At 47.2% G+C, this 18,445-nt stretch overlaps 1 protein-coding gene across 1 annotated transcript; it reads left to right on the plus strand.

Annotated features, from left to right (window-relative positions):
• Positions 1 to 6,830: 6,830 nt before the first annotated feature.
• On the plus strand, positions 6,831 to 18,046 carry PRRT1B (proline rich transmembrane protein 1B). The gene is made up of 4 exons (XM_074973831.1): positions 6,831 to 7,098; positions 12,917 to 13,347; positions 14,023 to 14,163; positions 15,181 to 18,046. The coding sequence occupies exons 1-4, from the start codon at positions 7,083 to 7,085 to the stop codon at positions 15,325 to 15,327; spliced, it is 735 nt and encodes a 244-aa protein (XP_074829932.1). The 5' UTR covers positions 6,831 to 7,082; the 3' UTR covers positions 15,328 to 18,046.
• The last annotated feature ends 399 nt before the right edge of the window (positions 18,047 to 18,445 follow it).

The following is an 18,445-nucleotide window of genomic DNA, read 5'->3' on the forward strand; positions in this document are numbered from 1 at the left end:
AGCAGCCACTGCGCCGCGCGGCCCCCTAGCAGAGCCGCCGAGCGGCCGTGAGGCAGGCTGGGAGCTGTAGTCCTTGCGTCCGCAGCATTCAGAGCCTGCGCAGTCGGCTCTGCAGAACCGTGATAAGAGACCAGCTGGACAGGGCTGTGAAAGGAGAGGGACTGAGGGTGTGGGGGTGACCTCTTAACAGGGGGAGGGTTACAAAGCAGGGGCGGATGGATCAACACTGCAACGGGCTGGGAGCAGGCCATGGCAATGGTTTTTTCAGATGGAAACAGACCCTTTCATAAAATAATTTTCCATGGGAAACCTGCAATTTTGCCAAAAAAACCCACCCCTAATTTTCCGCCCGGAAAATCACGATGACAACTCCCCCCCTGCCCCAGTGCTCAGCCTCCCCTCCCACCCTAGGATGACCAGATAGCAAGTGTGAACAATCAGGATGCCGGGGGGGTGGCTGGGTACTAGGCTCCTCTATAACTCAAAGCCCCTAATATTGGGACATCTGGTCACCCTACTCCCTCAGCTCCAGCGGTCAGACAGGCAAAGCCTAGGGACGTAGGCTGGAAGGGTCTTGTCAATTGCAGTTTCTCACTGACAGCAGGCAGGGGCAGCTAGAAAGCTGGAAAACTCCATTTCGATCCTCTGGAAAAGGATTTTTTCTAGATATCTCTTCCTGCAAACAACTGTTGCGTTTTTGACTTTTCACCCCCATTCAAGAGAAAACATTTTCAAAAACGTGAAATTTTTCACAGGGAGGGATTTCCATTTCCCAGGCCAGCTCTAATCAGTACACCAGCATTTAGAGACCAAAGGATCCCCTCTGGATTTACCAGGGAAAGGGATTCCAGCATGTCTAGTATATGGAAAGGTGGAAGCAGCTGGGAGCTCCCCCTGGGTGGCCTTGAAGGGGTGCACATACTATCATGCCACTCACTCCCAGGACTGTACCTTTAACGCTACCTTTTGCCCTCCTCCTAAAGAATTATGACAACACCCTACTGCACTTTCAGCAAAAGCACAAGGAAATCCAAGTGCAATGTACTACTGTTATATAACATGTCCTACTTGCATAGCCTACATTTCACCAACGGACAAAGTATAACTAAAGTCAACGCTCTGTAAAAGCAAAAAGCATTAAGTCAGAGCAGCACTATTTTCTTTTATCACAACAAGCTGCTTTTATATATTGAATATTTCATCCAAAATGCTATTCAGCACACGTAATGCTTTGCACTTTGCAGAACAAATGCAAGATGGTGTAAAAAAAGCAGCCACCTTGGATCTGTCATCCAAAAAATGCATGATACTTTGACTTTAACAAAGAAATGCTAATGCAGAAATTTTTCCTAACCCTCTTTCTTTGGCTGACTTTCCCTTCCGTGGGCTGGTCAACATTAGAAAATTTGGCAGCAATAAAAGACAGTATCAGCTGGATAATGCAGGTAATACATGGATACAAAGTCCCAATGAAGACATACAGGCTGCACTGATGCAAAGCAGGGTTTAACTCCACTGATTTTCCAGTAAATAACTGGTGTAAGCCCCACTTTATACAAATGCAGCACGTCTGTATTCAACTGGTATTATTATAGTGCCTAGAAACTCCCGTCATGGACCAGGACCCCATTGTGCTAGGTACTGTACAAATACAGAACAGAAGCATGGTCCCTGCCCCAGAGATCTAAGACAAGATCTACAATCTAAGACGAGAGACAGCAGATGGATACAGACAAAGGGGGAGCGTCAATGCAGTTACACTGATGTGAATTACATTAATATAAAGAGGGCTGTAGTTACACTTGTAAACATTTTCAGCAATTCTCCGTATGTAGACAAGAGGCCCTTATTTTCTTCCTGCTTTTGGGGGAAGGAGATTACAAAAGTCAAGAGTCCACAGCAATTTCCCTGGCAGCAGTTCAGTTTTACTTTCAGCCTAAAAAAGTCTGCATGGCCTCTCCTTTATGTGGACAATTTCACTCCTGAAAGAAACTGGCAGATTCCTTTTCCAATCTGTCTGGCTGCACCTTTCAGAAGCACTTAGCAAAGGCCAAACAAAGTTTCCAGCTCTCCTTTGTCTCCAAAACGTGAAATTCACATTTTCTTTTGTTTTTTAACAAACAATTCCCTGAGTGAGTGGGGCTCTAGAAGAGACACCTCAGGGGCAGGTTCAGGGCAGCCTGCAGGAGGGGAAACAGGCTTTCTAATTTCTTAACCTTTGTAAAGGTTTCCAGCCTCTCTCCTCATGTTTTACACTCCCCCTAGTGATTTGAAAATTGAAGTTGCTGCTCACTGCTGCTTGTAATGGTTCTTAGCAGCAGCTGCTCTGGCTTTTAGCTTCCAAAAGCTGGGAAAGGGAAATGTTTTGGGAGCTTGCTGTTCAATTTTCTCCCTTTTTCATTGTTTTTCTCTAAGGCCTTACCCAAAGCCCACTGAAGTCTTTCAATTGAAAGGCTCCCATTGATTTCAGTGGGCTTTGGATCAGGCCCTGCGTGAGAACAGAGCTGCTGAAAGATGCCAGCTTGACACTACTGGAGAGTAAAAGCCTTTTTCCCCTAGAGCAGGTGCAGCATGGGTGGAATTTAGAGGGACAATCACTCTCCATAGTGCTTTCAGTCACCGTCTTCTCTGCTGAAGCTCCCAACAAAGGGGTCAACATGCCAATGGTATTGCTATTTTTTTATACCTGCCTACCAGAAATAAGGCCGAGACCCCGCAAAACTCACTGGCCAGACATCTGTCAGAGGGTCACTACTTTTGGTCATTACTGACACGGGGCAGATTTAAACCAGTGATCAAGAACTGTGAGCTCTGTGTTCCGTTCCTAATTCCCTGAGCAGATAAACCTTAAATATTAACAGTTTGGGAGGGGATTAATCTAGACCTTGGGTCTCTCCCCTCCCCCAACTCACGTAGCTATATGAGGAGTGTTAAACTCTTGAGTAAGCTTTATAATAATTTCTGATAGTAGAGACCTCAGTAATTTAGCAGACAAAGGCATAGCAAGATTCAATGGCTGGAAGCAAGAAAAACTCAGACTAGAAATAAGGTACATGTTTTTAACAGTGAGGGTCATTAAGCACTGGAACAACCACAGGTTGTGGTGGATTCTTTGTTACTTGAAGTCTTTACATTGCGATGCTGCAGCTCAGCCAGAAGTTACAGTCTTGATGCAAGCATCAACTTGTGAAATTCTCTGGCCTGTGTTATGCAGGAGGTCTTACTAGATGGTCCTAATGGTCCCCTCTGGAATCTGACCATCAATCTACAATATTACCAGGCTATCTACAATGCACGAGTGTTATCTACATAGTAGAAACAGACAACAGATTGTATGGAAACCAGTATCAGAAGATAAACATCTATCAGAGAACTAGAAAATAGATGGCAAACACGAAAAGAGCAGTCTTGGGAGGAATTTTTAGACAAGATCACGTGTGTGAGAGAAAGGCGGGGAGTTGGCGTTCACTACAAGGAGAAAGAATAGTTTGTTTGCCATGTAAAATCAAAGTCCTGAAAATTCCAAAGGACTTTTTTAGGCTAGGCAAATATTTCTTTCCATGTCCCTGAAGTGGTACAGATTTGTCTCAAAGCAAAAAAACTGGAAGGGAATATCTTGGAAGGTAGCTGGGTCAGTGGCCCATTCCCCTCAGAACATCATCCAGGCAATTTCACAGGAACCTGCCTCTAAAAACAGATTCAAAAACCAAAGATTTTATTAACTACATAATGGAACAAATGCTTCAGAGAGACCCAGAAAGGCCAGGTTCAAGTATGGGCCACATTTATATATGAGAAGTGCAACCACAGGACAGTGTAGCAAAAACTACCAATTATATGAACAAATTGGGGTGGACAAGGCAAGAAGTGGATTAGGAACCGTGAGACATTTAAAAGAAACTGCAGTGTAATAACACAGTTCTGCCCCTCGGTGGGACTAGTGTTAATGGTCAACCATAAACCCTGGTAGGAAAGTTGGAATCAAAGGTCTATATTACTCTCTAAAACCCTTCTCACAAAAACTGGAGGGGGGGCACATACTTTAATCGCTACAAAGAGAAATAAATCAGTCAAACTTAAAAATGTGTCAGGTGTAATCATTAAACTATTTACACCCAGAGAAAAAAGTTAACAATGCAGCTGCGGGGTGATATGGGAAATTATTGGAATTAATAGGAAATGAGAGATTTTCAAACCAGACATAAGGTAAATTCTGCTGAAGATTTTGCTTATATGGGAAATTGTTTTAATTGCTCTTAAATTAACACAGACAATTTAACGGCTAACTGGAGGTCTTTGATTGCCTGGTCATCACAAAAGGGAGCTGCATTTCGTGGGTCCTCATTAATTCTTTGCGGTCTGATGAAACCTCAGGAAAAAAGGCCACTCCCCCTTTGAATCAGACAGCAGCACCCTCTGCAGCCACAGACATCAAGAAACAGCCACAAGTGTTAATTAACTCCATATTTGGAGTTAATGATTCCCAGGAGAGAGGGGTACAGACTGAAGCCAGCACTGCAATTGTGCCGCGGCCCAGGTATAGCAGCAGAAATAACTGCCCAACAAAGCAGCCTGGGGGAGGGAAAGGACAGACTTCTGCGGGCACAGCTAGGTTGGTCAGGGGCATGAGGAGGTGACCGACATAGCTGAGGTGACAGAAATCTGGAGTATAGACATAGTCACTCGTGTCACTAGACTAGTGCAAAGTGCAGCTTTGCTGGCATAGCTCTGAGAGCTTTGCTGGTGTAATACAACAGTATTCCTAGTGCTCCTTGTGTAAACAGACTCCTGAGAGCTCGGCTACTCGCCCAGGCTGTACTGCTTTCCACACTAGAGCCTGTACCAGTATAACTGTATCCATAACAAATCACAGTTATACCAGCACAAAAGCTGTGTGGAGACCAGGACCCGAGCCTCCTGTCCCCCCGAGGGAGGCAATATAATGACCGCTGCTGCTTAGAGCCGGACAAGAAATTAAGCCTATTTTCACAAGACGTTACAAAGTTGTTTTAACTTCAAAGGGCTTGAAACAGATCCAGTTTGGGTCTCCCTTCGCCTTTACAATTTCCCAAGTTTTGCTCTCTGCAACACTTTTACTGAAGATGTCGCCGAAACTTTAGAGAACCCCAGGTTTTGGTAAAATGTTTTAGTGAATGAAGGGGAAGGCATGATATTTTTTGTGAAAAAAATCGACATTGGCAACTTTTCACAAAAAATATTATTTTTGCAACAAAAAAGCCATTTATGACAAAATGCACTTCATTTGAAAAATGCCAAGCATCTCTGCTTGTCTGAGTTGGAAGAGGAGCTCCTCCAACTCTACACAGCTCCCAAAATCAGTGTCCACCCACGTCAGCTCAGCCACAACTGCCATACATGTAGCATTGCTGTGCTCTGTTTAAAAAAAAAACAAAACACAAAACAGCAGCTGTGTTCCACCCCAGAGGTGGCTGCAGTTCAGTGAGGGCTGCCTGGAAATGAAAGATGGTGGCTCCTAGAAGCCACGTGATCCCCAATTACTCTAGGGTGCTTAGTGAAGAGAGAAGATAAGTTCATCTCACGTTTGTTCACTGACTGAGTGGCAGCAGCAGCTGCCACTCAGAAACTAAAAGATTCTCCCCCAGTGCGCTCCCCAAATGTTTATTAGTTGTGGGGATCTGTATCGTGATGTTATACAGGGCTCCATGCCAGGCGAGCACTTTACAAATGTAAAGGACGGGCTCCTGTCCCAAAGAGATTACAGTCCCGCAAACACACGTGAGTAACTTTTATTTGGTGAGGAGTCCCATTGGAGTCACTGGGATTGACTATGTCAGTAAAGTCACTGATGTGCACAAGGGTTTTGTAGGATCGAGTCCATGACAGACAATAGTCCCCTCCCCCGAGAGCAGGGAGAGGCTGCAACACAAGATATTAGGTCTGTCTTTTTACCTCGGCTCTATTTGAACCCTTGTCTCGCTGAATCTATTCATTTGTCAATAGTCTCTTGTGGCTGATTTTTTTAATCACTACCTATTTCTCCAATTTATTGTTTTTCATTAAACGGCTAATGGGAAACACAAAATTAATGACAATGGGCTCTGCTGCTCCAGCAGCTTTCCTCCAGACAGTTCTAAGAGCATTTTATAAACTGTATATAAAAGGGCTCACTTCACACACCATGGAAACGCAGCCATCTCTGGGGTGGAACATAGTGGCAGTTTAACAGCTCACAGTAACACTACTCTACGTTCTCACCACCAATTCACTGCTTAGTAAAGGTGAAGAGAGTGGCCTGCTCCCTCACTGAACAGGGAACACACCAGGCTGCATTGTGTAAAAAGCCCCCTTTCCCAGACACATTTCACACTAATGCAAGGGGCTGATTTAAGGTGATTCTTTTGTCCATATTGGGGAGATTGGGTTTTTTAAAAGACAGTCCCTCCTTTGAAGTGCTCTCAGGCAGAAACCCCCCTTCCCCTCCTCAAGGCAGCAACACCACCCCATTCCAGGTCTAAATGCCAAGGAAACACCAGCCCTGGCTCCCAGTCACAGTTATTTAGTATGATTTGGCTCCAACAGGTATTTACAGTTCAAAGGGCTTCGTGGCCTGTTTGGGGGGTGTCCCTCCCCCTCTATTGTATCCCCTTATCTGGAGCAGGCTCTGACAGGCTTATGCTTATTCTGCCAGGGTAGATAGGGAAGGCTGGTCTCACTGCATCTGGCCTTCATCCCCCCCGCCACCCCGCCCCCAGGAGCAGGGAGATACTGGTACAGCCTGGCCTGGCTGGGAACACCATGGCACGGGAGCTGCGCTGCCCTTGTGTACACAGTCATCTGCAAACAAGCTTGTCAATTATTAATAAAGCTCAACTCAGCCCCAGGAAACTGAATCCGAGCAGGGAAGGAGGCACAGGGCTTAGTTCACGGGACAGTCACTCCCTAGGGAAATGCAGGAAGAGGACTCTCTCTCTAGATCAGGAGCATAGATAGCTCAATAGAGTTTCCTAAGAACAGCTGATCCCACTGAAAGGGAATCTTTGCTCTGCTTTGGGTCGCTCACCAGCATGGTCTGGAGTGAAACCGACTAAGAAGCGAGAAGAATGACCACTGATTCAGGTAACGTGAACTTTCATTTCTTTTGGGCGGAGTAAACAATGCCTGGACATTGCACAATGCCTGGACATTGCTCTTCATACACTGGGGTGGCTCGAAGGCAAGTGCTCAGCTCTATAAGGGCCAGTTCAACTGCATTTGGTTGTGTCTGGAGATGGGAGACCCCTGTAGTCTGTGCAGTTCGTAGCAAACTAGGGTCTACCAAGAGTTATACAATCTCCTCTGTGAGCTAAGAAAATACCATAATCCCCCTGCCACGGATGGGGAAACTGAGGCACGGGAGGAGTTTGGCAACTGACTCAAGGTCATATAGCAAGTCAGCATCAGAGCCAGGATTAAAACTCAGGAATTCCAGGTTCCCAGATGAGGCTCAGAGCATGTTATCTCTTACATTAGTTCATGTAAAGAGAACCCCCCTCTGGAGAGTAGCACATTAGAGACTAGTACCAGCTGCCAGAGCTCTTTTCTGATTCACAAAGCGATGCACAGTGTTTCATGGGGAAGGAGGAAGTTGGTCTGTGCATGTTTGGGAGAGTTTCCATGTGGCTGGGGAGCTCCCAGTCACCAAAGAGGGGGAGTGAATTCTCACACTGTCGAGCTGCAGCAGATTTCAGGGCCTTGCTAGTCAGTTTCCTAACAGGAGAAACCAGTGGCATGGAATCTGGGTATTTACACTACATACAACAGCCCTTGGACAAAGGTGGTCACAAACAGCATGCAGGCAATCCCCTCCTTCAGGAATTGCAGCCAAAACCCAATGCCTAGTTTCCAAGAGGAAATTCTGCCCCAAGAATTGAGGCCAGATACGAGAGCAACTCAGACAGGTTCTTTCTCCCCCACATCTATATGGAGCCTCAAGGAGCTGCAGCTTCAAGCATAGGCTGTTTGTAGGTGGCTCTTCAACCACCTGGTGGGTCATGGGCATGGGGACACATGTGAACAGGTGTATCCAGGAGGCACGCTGGTAAGCCAAGTGGGAATCAGGCAGAGGTCTAGCTGGTTTGGAGCTATACGGAGTTCCCCCCAGAGTTTTGGGTTTGAACAAACGTCACAACTTTTGAGCAAAACTCAGTCGAGACAGCTGGGTTCCAGCTGCCCTCCTGGGGAACCCCTGAATTTCATTGGATTTGGAGAGAAAACATGTGAACCCATTCTGTGTGGCACTGAACATCAATATAAGGCCAGCTGCCGAGGAGCAGGCCCAGTGACATCCCAATGCCACGATCACACTGCAGCCATGGTATACAGGTGCAGCCTCTGCAGTAGCCAGACTGCTGTAAGGTGTGCGCAGGATAAGGATGCTCTGTCTCCCTGCAGTACCATCTGAGGATTGCCCTATCTACAGCTGTTCTGCAGCTTGGACCCACTTGCTATGAGGGATGCATGTGGTCTTGCTGCCAGAGCATCATGCTTCCCCCAGAGGGCCTGAATGGAGAAGTCAGCATAAGCGACCGATTCCTTCCCTGGCACAGCTGGGTGTTGGGGGCACCCTACTGCTGCGTCTCATTAAGGAGGGTCCCAAGGAGCTCACTCAAAGACCAGAGGAGACACAGTCTGAGCAAATATAACTTTTTTCCTCTGGGGGGGTGGGGGGAGATTCGGGTCAATTGACACAATTCACAAATTCATGTTGATGTTGGCAAATTATTTTAGCTGATAAAAAAATCTGCAAAAGTCAAAACATTTTTTGTCATTTTTGAAACAAAACATTTTGACTTTTTGATTGGAAACACCTTTTTTAAATTACCTTTATTTCTTTAATTTAAAAGAAGGGGGGCAGGGAGCTCAAAATTGAAACAAAACATTTAGCTCGACCCCAACTGAGCTAAATTTATTTATTTACTTTTTGATTTGCTGAACTGGAAAATTTCACTTTTGGGTTGACTCAAAATGATTTTTTCTCTGATTTTTCAGAGCTACTAGTGAACCAAAAAATCCATTTCCCCCACTGTTCTAGTTCCAGAGAAGCGCTCTAGTGTGGGGTGGGTGGGTGGCAGGCAGGCGTCTCTCTCTCTCTCATTTGGACATTGTTTTCAATTAATAGTCTGACTCCTGAGGGCTAGTCCTAACTTTGACACTGACTCAAGCACTGACCTTGGGCAAGTCATGTAGCCTCCTTGCTTCGGTATCTCCATGTAGGAAGGAGAGTCATTGCTGCCTTATCTCTCAGAGGCCTGGAGGAGAGGGAATAGTCACTCACAAACCTAGCAATATAAACCACTAATGAAGGACTGGATGTTACTTAGATTTCTTTACAGTTGCTCTTCTCCTCCAGAGGGGAGAGTCAAAGCCCAGGAGTAGGTTCTCTCTTAGCAAAGGAACTAAAGATAGAAGCTACAGCTGGACGGGCCTAGCGGCCATCCAGGGGTGCTCCCTACTCTGCCCTGCTCAGACAGCTGACCTGTCACTCTGCAGAACACACCCAGCCTTGGGATACTTCCCCCTTCAGAAGGAGCCATGGATGTTTGTTGGCCTCTGGTATTGACACGAAATCTGGTGAGCATCTACTCTTTGGCCTAGGAACAGCTACTCCACGGGGCCTCCTCTGCTCTGACACGCCTCCCCCGTCAGGCCAGATGCTAACCTACCCCAGTTCTTTTATTTATTTCTCTATATCGGCCCAGCATGTGGTGTTTATAGTGGCTGAACCGCAGGAAGGATGTGGTTTATGTTATGGTAGATACTGAGCAGGAAATCCCCCGACGGAGAGTTGAAGGTGCGTGGGGAGATCCAGTCAGCTGGGATGAGGGTTTATCCTGCTTGACCAGGCCACAGAAATTGGGCAAGGCCTAAAAATTTTCTGCGTGCTAGGGAGGGCAGTTCTAGGCCCTCTAGGGCTTTAATATTCAACGCAGAATTTCTTACAGGGTCAGGGCCATTTTCAAGACATTTCATTGCACTCGCAGGTCCCTGGAGCAGGAAGGGTCATTTCTGTCTTGACCCAAAGCTCTTAGGGTGGGTGGTTCTGCCCAGGTCCCTCCTGCTGAAGTGCAGCCAGAGCAGACTCTCACTCTCAGCACAAACCAGCAACCAACTCTAAGTCCTGGAACCTGAGCCAAGGACTGACTAGGATTTCACACCAGGGAGGTGGCCCAGTTTGGACAGGTGCTGGGCCTCTCACTCTCCTTGGCAGGTCCCAGCTTCAGGTGAGAGAGCCCCAATTAGACATGCTCCAATGGCTGTGTGTCCTGCTAAGAGTGGAAGCCGGGCTCTTCTGCCATAGCTGAGATTGATGCCCCGCAATACAACCTGTTATGAGGCTTCTGTGCTGTGCTGGCAGCCACTAGGGAGGGAGGAGGCAGGCAGCAGCCTTAGGGTATGTGCCTGCCTTGGTTTGGTTTAATTCTCCTTAGTTGTCTGGAATCCCAGGCATCCAAGATGGGACTCTAGGGGCTTCCAGCTGATGGAGAATTTCCTGCAGGGGATTATTCAGACAGTGATGGCATTTTGTACACATATAGCACCCTTCTTCTGGAGATCTCAAAGTGTGTCACCAACCCGTCACCTCCCTAGACCTCCCACCCAAGTAAGAGATCGTTCCCTCCATTTTAAGAATGGAGAAACCAAGGCATGGAGAGGGTGCAACTTGCCCAGTGTCACACGGGATGAGTTCATGTCTTCTCCCTTTGAGAACACAATGCCAGACATGCCATTACCATAGACCTCCCCTTAACAGCAACAGTGACATATTGGCCAGCAGGTTTTCTTCCTCCTCTAGATCCCTTCCCACCCCTTTGGAAGATCAGTGGGATACAACCCTGCTCAGCTGAGACTCAGCCCACCCACAGCGATACTCAAACTTAATTCTTGTCTTGAGACACCAAAGGCCATGAAGACTAGAAACCCATTGACTCACAGTAAAGTCAGTCGCAGAGCAGGGAATGGAACCCAAGAGTCCCAGATTCCTTTCAACAACACTGCCTCATTTTAAAGTGTCACATGCCCAGCTATGCTCTCAGAAACCACCAGCTGCAGCTGGGCCCACAGCGACATTTCAATAGCCCAACGCATTGCACCTTGGAACCAAAGTGCCATTGCACTCCAGAGCAGCCACTGAGAAGGTTTTTGCTTTGTCAGGTCACTTCCTTTTTCAGGTGTTTGCTTATGGGGCAGAGCATTATTATTGCAGACACCCTTCTCCTAGAATGGGGGAAAGGAGATTTACAGATACTAATCAGCAGGCCCCAAATTGTAGTGATCTTACCGGATATGTGACTGACTCACCATGTGGCCTTGCACAAGCTACCTCGCCTTGCTGTAGCAGCTTCCCCACCTATAAAATGAAGATAAAGAATACTTATCTACCCACAGCATAGGGGCATTATGGGAATTATTTAACTGTGCAGTGCATTCCATTTATAAAAGCACTTATATATGGTAAGCGTTAGTAATTAATGTATAGGCAAAGCACAATAATTTATGCCCATTTAAAGAAAAACAACAAGTACAAATGCAAACACTGCAGGAGAGAGCACAGTGTGAGAGTCTCCTGTGCAACAAGCTGCAGCCCCTCAGAGTCAAAGGACAGCTGTCTTTGTATGTAGGCAGAGTCCTTCAAAATCTAAAAGGTGCACTACACAGAGAAGGTGGCCGTGGCAGCACAGCTACATAGCACCACTGTCCTTCTGCCGTCTTGAAAAATCACCACGAGCTGAGATTTGGTGCACAATGGCAGCTGACAGAGTTGTCCAGGATGGTATGGACACACTGGATTTTTTTGTATAATATGTTAATTGGATCACCCCCAGTAATATTACAAACCACCATAACATGTTGTCCCCATGTATGTAAATCATATACATGAAGTCACGCAACTTTCTGTGCTGAGTCACATGCAAATAACCCCATCATGTTTTCAACAGCACTTTTAATTTCCCATATCAACAGGCTATGATAACAGTTTCCAAAAAGACACAGAATTCTTTTTGGTTTGTCAACTCCCTTCTTCTCCCCTCTCCAAGAAGAACCTGTGGTTATTTCCTACTAAAAAGAAAACATCCCCTGGTATGCAGAGCCATGCTGCCGTTAGCAAGCCTTCAACAAAAAAACAGGGCAGAGGAAAAAAGGCAGTAAGGCCACCAAGCAGTGATTAAACAACAGATCTGGTATGAAATAAACTCTACATTAGCGGAGCCCTTGGAAACAACAGGCCGATGCTCAGTTCGAGGAGCGAATGAGGTGCAATTACATTGAGATTCTTCTGTTCTTGTCAATCAGTACGTAGAGATTTACAGCGTTGTCACAGCCACCTCTGTCTTTGCTATTCACTTGGCCTGAGACAGGTACACAAACACCATGTTGACTGCAGTTCTAATGCATTGGGCTGATTCATGAGTACTGAGTAAAAGCAGAAGTCATTGTGCCCAGCCAGGCCTCTAGAGGTTCTGAGATTTGAATAAGCCCCTCTCCGGGCCAATAGGGTTGAGCTGGGAACCTCCAGAGAACAACGTGTCATGAGATTTCTGGTGCCTGTTGCTTCTGGTCTCCCAGTGCCCCCACAGTATCTCAGCATAGCTGCTTGTGGCACAGGAGAAAAACGAAGCTAATGTCTCACTGCAAGCTGACAGTCTGGGTCAGTTCAAGGGTGGCTCTTATTTGGCTGAGCCTGTCTGTGGAAGGGACCTAGGAGGCCCACAGCATGAATGTGAGGATGAGCTGTTTTGGCTGCCCAGCTCCACGTAGAGCCGTGCTTCGTGTAAGTCGCATTAGTTTGCAGAGGCATGTCTGAGCACTTTGGAATGAGGAATCTTCACTTCCTTAGACCAACAATATCAGCAAGTGCCTGTCACTCACTTTAACCTTTGCTGCAATTTCTTCTAAGGGCCAGAGATGGAAGGTGACCTCTCCTGCACCTCGACTGAGGGACTGAGGAGCTGCGAGCCCCTGGAGGGAGGCAATGCCAGCAAGGAAGGAGCGATGGGGCCAGCCTGGGCTGCCACTCCAGACCACAGCGGAGGAGGGATCACAGGCCTGGAGCAGCAGGGCTGTACTGGAAGTACATCTTCTTCTGGACTCACAAGTACTGCGGTCGAGCCCAACCTCCCTGCATGTGATGGGCAAGAACCCAAGTGCACTTCAGGAGTCACCAACACAGGCTTTGTTGGGGATCCCCCACCCTATTCTCCTCCAGACCCAAAGACTGCTCACTTGATGTACCCACCTTTCCAGGCCATCTCAGGACAAGTGCCCATCATGTACCAGCCAGGACCTTTGCAGCAGAATTTACCTCCTGGCTCCTTCCCATACACTATTGTATGTAACCACAGTAGCATTTCTCATTACTGTTGAGTGTAATGTTCATCCCTATCCTGCAGTCCCCCCATTCTCTCTCACTGGTTACCAGCATGCTACAGATTAGTTACCTAGGCTGTCATATCCCATGCATGAGCTTCCTGCCTGGGGCCAATCTTCCACCAACGCATGGCCTTTGAGGGGAAGGAGAAGGCAGAGAATCCACATACTGCCCAAAGCAGACAGCTGGGCCAGCCTTGAGTACATGCAGTGCAAAGTGACTGCATGGACTGAGCAACTTGTAGGCTAGTCCCAGCTCAGCCTCCAGCAGCAGGGTCAGAAGGGGAAGCCAGCAGATGGCCAGGGTATGTAAACAGGCAGGTCTGTACATTGCACAGAGAGTTCCCAGAAGTTCTAGAAAAGGATGATGCAGAATTGCCTCCCAAAGGAAATGGTGGAAGCCCCAAGGCTTGAGACCTGGAAATCCGGAGTGGACAATGAAATAAATAGAAATAAATAGCATAAGGAGCAATCCCTCAGAGGGAGTGGGTTGACCTACATGGGTCCTCTCCAATCTGCAACTCCAGCAATTCCACAGCAAAGGGATACCCCAGGCAGTGACCCTTTGTCCTTGGATCACTCTCTCCACATCACCTGTGTCCAAGAATTACCATAATCCTTTGCTCTGTGTTGCAGTACAATGGGCTTCCTGCCAGTCGGCTTCCAGGAGCAGCAGACAGGAGGCGTCCGCCCAAAGATTATATGGTGGAGTCGGTGCTGGTGACGATTTTCTGCTGCTTATTGACAGGGGTGATTGCCCTTGTCTACTCCCATGAGGTAGGACGTGCCCTTTCCTTCCTGTGGCCTGGGCTCTCTGAACTTGGTTGGAGGAGGGATGAGGGGTCCCTGTGCTTAATATAGTTTATTCACCTAGTTAGGAATGTGGTTGGTTACACAGAACAATTGGCAGCACTGATAGAAGCACTCCAGTTGCTAGGCACCAGTTACATGTTCATTTCAGTGGGATTCTTTCCCCATGCCCCACTTCATCCAAGGGACATTGATTGTCAGCTGTAAGGATATGCTCACATGATCCTAAGAAAGCTCTGCTTAACGCCCAAACGGATGGCCGTACCGGTCAACAAGGCCCCTGTCAACAGGTGCTTGGGATGTGGGAAGGCAGGAAGAATTCCTTTACTCTCCAGATCTGGTGATCAGTTCAGCATGGTGCATGTGACCACCCAGCTCCATGGTTAAACTTCCAATTCCCATTTATACTGGGAGTCCCAACTAATTGTCTATTTCCTTCTTGAATCCTAGTAACATGGATTCTGCAAGTACCTCATGGGGCACAGAATTCCCAATGCGGACTGCGCTCTGTGAAGTAAAGCCCTACACATACTTAGCCCAAAGCTCTGGAAATAAAATAATGCCCTGGTCATCCCATGGCTGCTTAGTTCATACATATCTGTACATGGGTCATTATGGCCAGACAATGTACTCCTGTGTGTCTGACAGGGTGAATAAGCTGGTGGTTGAAAGACAGCCTGGTGCATCTTGCTGCACTTGGACAGATAACCAATGCTCTTTCTTATCAACAAAAGGGCTTTTGGGAAGGGTGCTGACAGTGCCTGCTGGTTTTCTGCGTGGATCCATAGAGCCTTTGATGGTCTGAAATTTCATCCGTTTTCTTCTTCATTAGTCATAGTTAGTGCCTTTGGTTTTTATCAGATATGCTTACAGCTCTTTACAGGGAAACAGGGTCCTCTGTTTGGGAGGCCTCAGAACTGTCTTTGAAGTGCAAGAAACTTGCATCTCTCTTCTCATTGTTCACATTCTCTCCCCCAACCCCAGACACGAGCAGCCCTGAACAGAGGAGACCTGATCCAAGCCAAGCTAGCATCCAAAAAAGCCCGATCACTGGTTCTCTTCAGCCTGCTCTTTGGAGTGTTTGTGTGCATCAGCTGGGTCATCTATGTAGTGGTGGTCCTTTATGTATGATAGAGCACCCCACAGACGACAAGCCGCATCACGTGAAGAGCTCACCACCATCATCAGCGGCACCTGGGGGAGCGTGGCAAGCACCTAGTCGTGAGCTAAGAGAAGTGCCATGATACTGCAAGATGGCATGGAAATCAGAGGGTCTCTAAGCTGCCATGCTTTCTGCCAGCAGATACCATGCAGCACAAGTGTATGCTTGCCCAGCCCCTGGGACTGTATTTCATTCTGTTCCTCAAGTGCAGTGACTGTGGGGTATTGTGCCAGGCCCAGCCAAACCAGCAGCATCACGGCAACGACTTAGATGCTGCCCCAAAGCTAGCATGGAAGCAACCCACCTGCCTCATCCAGCCCCAGGGGACTGCAAGACAAGTGAGCAAGCTCCATCGGACTAACCGCTGCCTTGCTTCAATAACTTGGGGCAATCCAAAAGCTGAACATCAGCTTCACAAAACACTGTGTGTCCCAGGGCATCTCCATGATTTATCAACATCCAACACCTCATTCACAGCTTGTGGCCTCCATTCCCAGAACAGCATCTTGGTGGGAAGAAAACGTGCAATGTCGGCAAGCTGAAGGCAAAGAAGCTGCCAGCACAAGAACCCTCTCTCCCCTCTGCTAGGATATCCCAGTTTAGCTAGAATTCCTTTGTGGCTTGTGCTGAACAATGATCTATCTAGAAAAGGCAGAATCATGTCAATCATTGGAGAAAACAACCCAGACATCTGCAGGAGAAGAGGTAACGTCTCTGCTGTCATATGTTATCCGATGGCAACACATTTTGTGATTGTGTTTTAGGCACACAAAATCTGGAGGTATCACTCCAATTCATAGGACTTGAATAAGAAGAAACACACCTTCCTGATGGCCTGAATATCGCAAGCTTTTAACATCCAGAATCTATGTTCGAAACGGCCAGCACGGAAAACAAAGGCTGTGTTATTTCAGGATTTCACAGGAACAATTTAACCCGTTCTGGGGATTGTGGCCCAAGAAAGGCCAATATGAAAACACTTTAATAAAAAAAAAAAAAAGAAAAGAAAAGAAAAGAGACCCATATATCCCCCATTGCTGCTTCTAGATTTCAATAAAAAAACAGGTTTGTCGAAATCTCATGTTTCCATATGTAACTATACGCACATCATAGACCCCCACTGACCCATTTTAAAATCAACCACTCTCTTATGGGCAGGCTTATTCATTATGGCATTTCCTGTGCCTTCTCCTGAAGCAACTGGTTCTGGTCACTGTCAGAGACAAGATCTTGACTAGATGGACCTTGGGTCTGATACAGCCTAGCATTTCCTATGCTCTTCATCCCGAGAAGGGGACCCTTTAGGCTGAGGTGGGAAAACATGGATGGGGCCCTCCCAATGCTGGGGATATGCTGCCTGTCCCCAGAGCTGTCAATCCCCGTGTCGTGTTCACATGAAACATTAAATAAAATCCTTGCATGTGACTTGCAGGAGGACGGATGGCTCCAAGGGCATGGGTAGGTCCAAGTGCAGGCTCAGGATAAACAGCTGGCAGTAAGCCATGGCCTAAACTCAGACTCACCTACGCAGCCTGCTGCCCTGCCAGCCTTAAGGGGAAAAGCCTGTTTGTTATTCAAAAGGTTCCAGCAATCACAACATGCTCAGCTCCCTACTGCAGAAGCCGAGGTCTTTCCCTCCCCTAGGGTCGCCGGGCTGTTTACTGAAGCGTCTGCACACATCGTGCGCGTGCAGAGGCAGATGGACTGGCGGGGAGGTCTGTCCCACATGGGCCTCCCAGTTGTTTGCCACTGTGTCATCACAGATGTTGAGAGACTGGAATGAACCGGAGGGATGCATGTTGGGCTGTCTGGTTTGGTGACCACGACTGAGCATGATGAAAAGAAACAGCATCAGCCACTCTTTGGACTTCATAGGCCTTAGCCCTTTTTGCAAACTTCCACAGAACCCTCCTCCTTTCCTGCAGGATGACAGGCCCCCTGCACACAGCCCCATCCCAAATGTTGTAGTCTCAGGATTTCTGCTGCTCCATTTGCACTTGTACAGTGTGACAGGGGTGTGAATTCTGATGGAATAAGTGGGTCCAGAGCGTCAAGGGTGTTTACATGATCTTGACTCTGTTCTACATTAAACATGGTTTGGGGGTTTGAGTACAGAGACCTTGGCCTGCTTAACCCCATGGCAACAACCACAACTAAAAATATTTGTAACCTTTTATTAAAGAGACAGAACAAGAAGAAGAAAAAAAAACATTTAAAGCATTTGAAACGTGAAGTATTAAGTAAGGCTGTCAGTATGCCTTAAACCCTTTCCTTTAGCTGGGGAGAGTTTTCATAAGGACACCCCCGTCTGATGGTCCATTAGAGGGTATTAAAAACTGTAACTGTCTTTTTTGGGAAAAAGAAAAATAGTTGAGATGGGCTGGAGCGGTGGTTGTTAAAGTCCAGTCAACTCCTTGCTTTAATACAAACACAACAAATGCATAAAAGGGACAGAAAAGAACAGCAGAGATAGAACATGCAGCTTCTGTCTCTGATGCGGACTTCCACTTGTGAGCAGGCTGCTGCTCTTAGCCTCACTCAAAATCAGGCCAATTTGTTCAAGTTGAGGCATTTCTTTTAGCTGCTGTTTCCGATGGCGGGCTCATGGCAGTTTTGCAAAAGGCAGAGCTGTCTTGGCCAGCTAAGCCACACATCTGCTAGATAGAGGCAAAGAGAGACAGGAAAGAGAAGAAATAAAGTGGGGAAGGAAAAGGACATGAGGGAGGGGTGACAGCAGAAACCCAAGTCTCATGCCAGGTGCTGTTCACGATTTAGCCGAAGCCAGTGGAGTGGGGATGTCATCTAGGTCCCCCTCTCTGGCCTGGTCTGATCTGATCAGGATATCTCGGGATCAGGACAATGAAGGCCCAACAGCATCATGGTGGATGCCAGGGGCGGGGCTCATTCCTTTCAGTCTACACCTGATGTTTTGACTTGCCCCTCTGAATCTCTTTAAGGGCCCCAAAAAGGGAGTGATGGGCGGCATCGCCCATCCCCTTCATTATTTTGTTCGCCAGCTAAGCTGAATTCCCAACATCAATTTTTGGTTCATTAATTTCCAATTCCATTGTCCTTGGTTTACCAGTC

The sequence above is a fragment of the Natator depressus genome, chromosome 16 (genome assembly GCF_965152275.1).
Source record: "Natator depressus isolate rNatDep1 chromosome 16, rNatDep2.hap1, whole genome shotgun sequence".
Classification (NCBI taxonomy): domain Eukaryota; kingdom Metazoa; phylum Chordata; order Testudines; family Cheloniidae; genus Natator; species Natator depressus.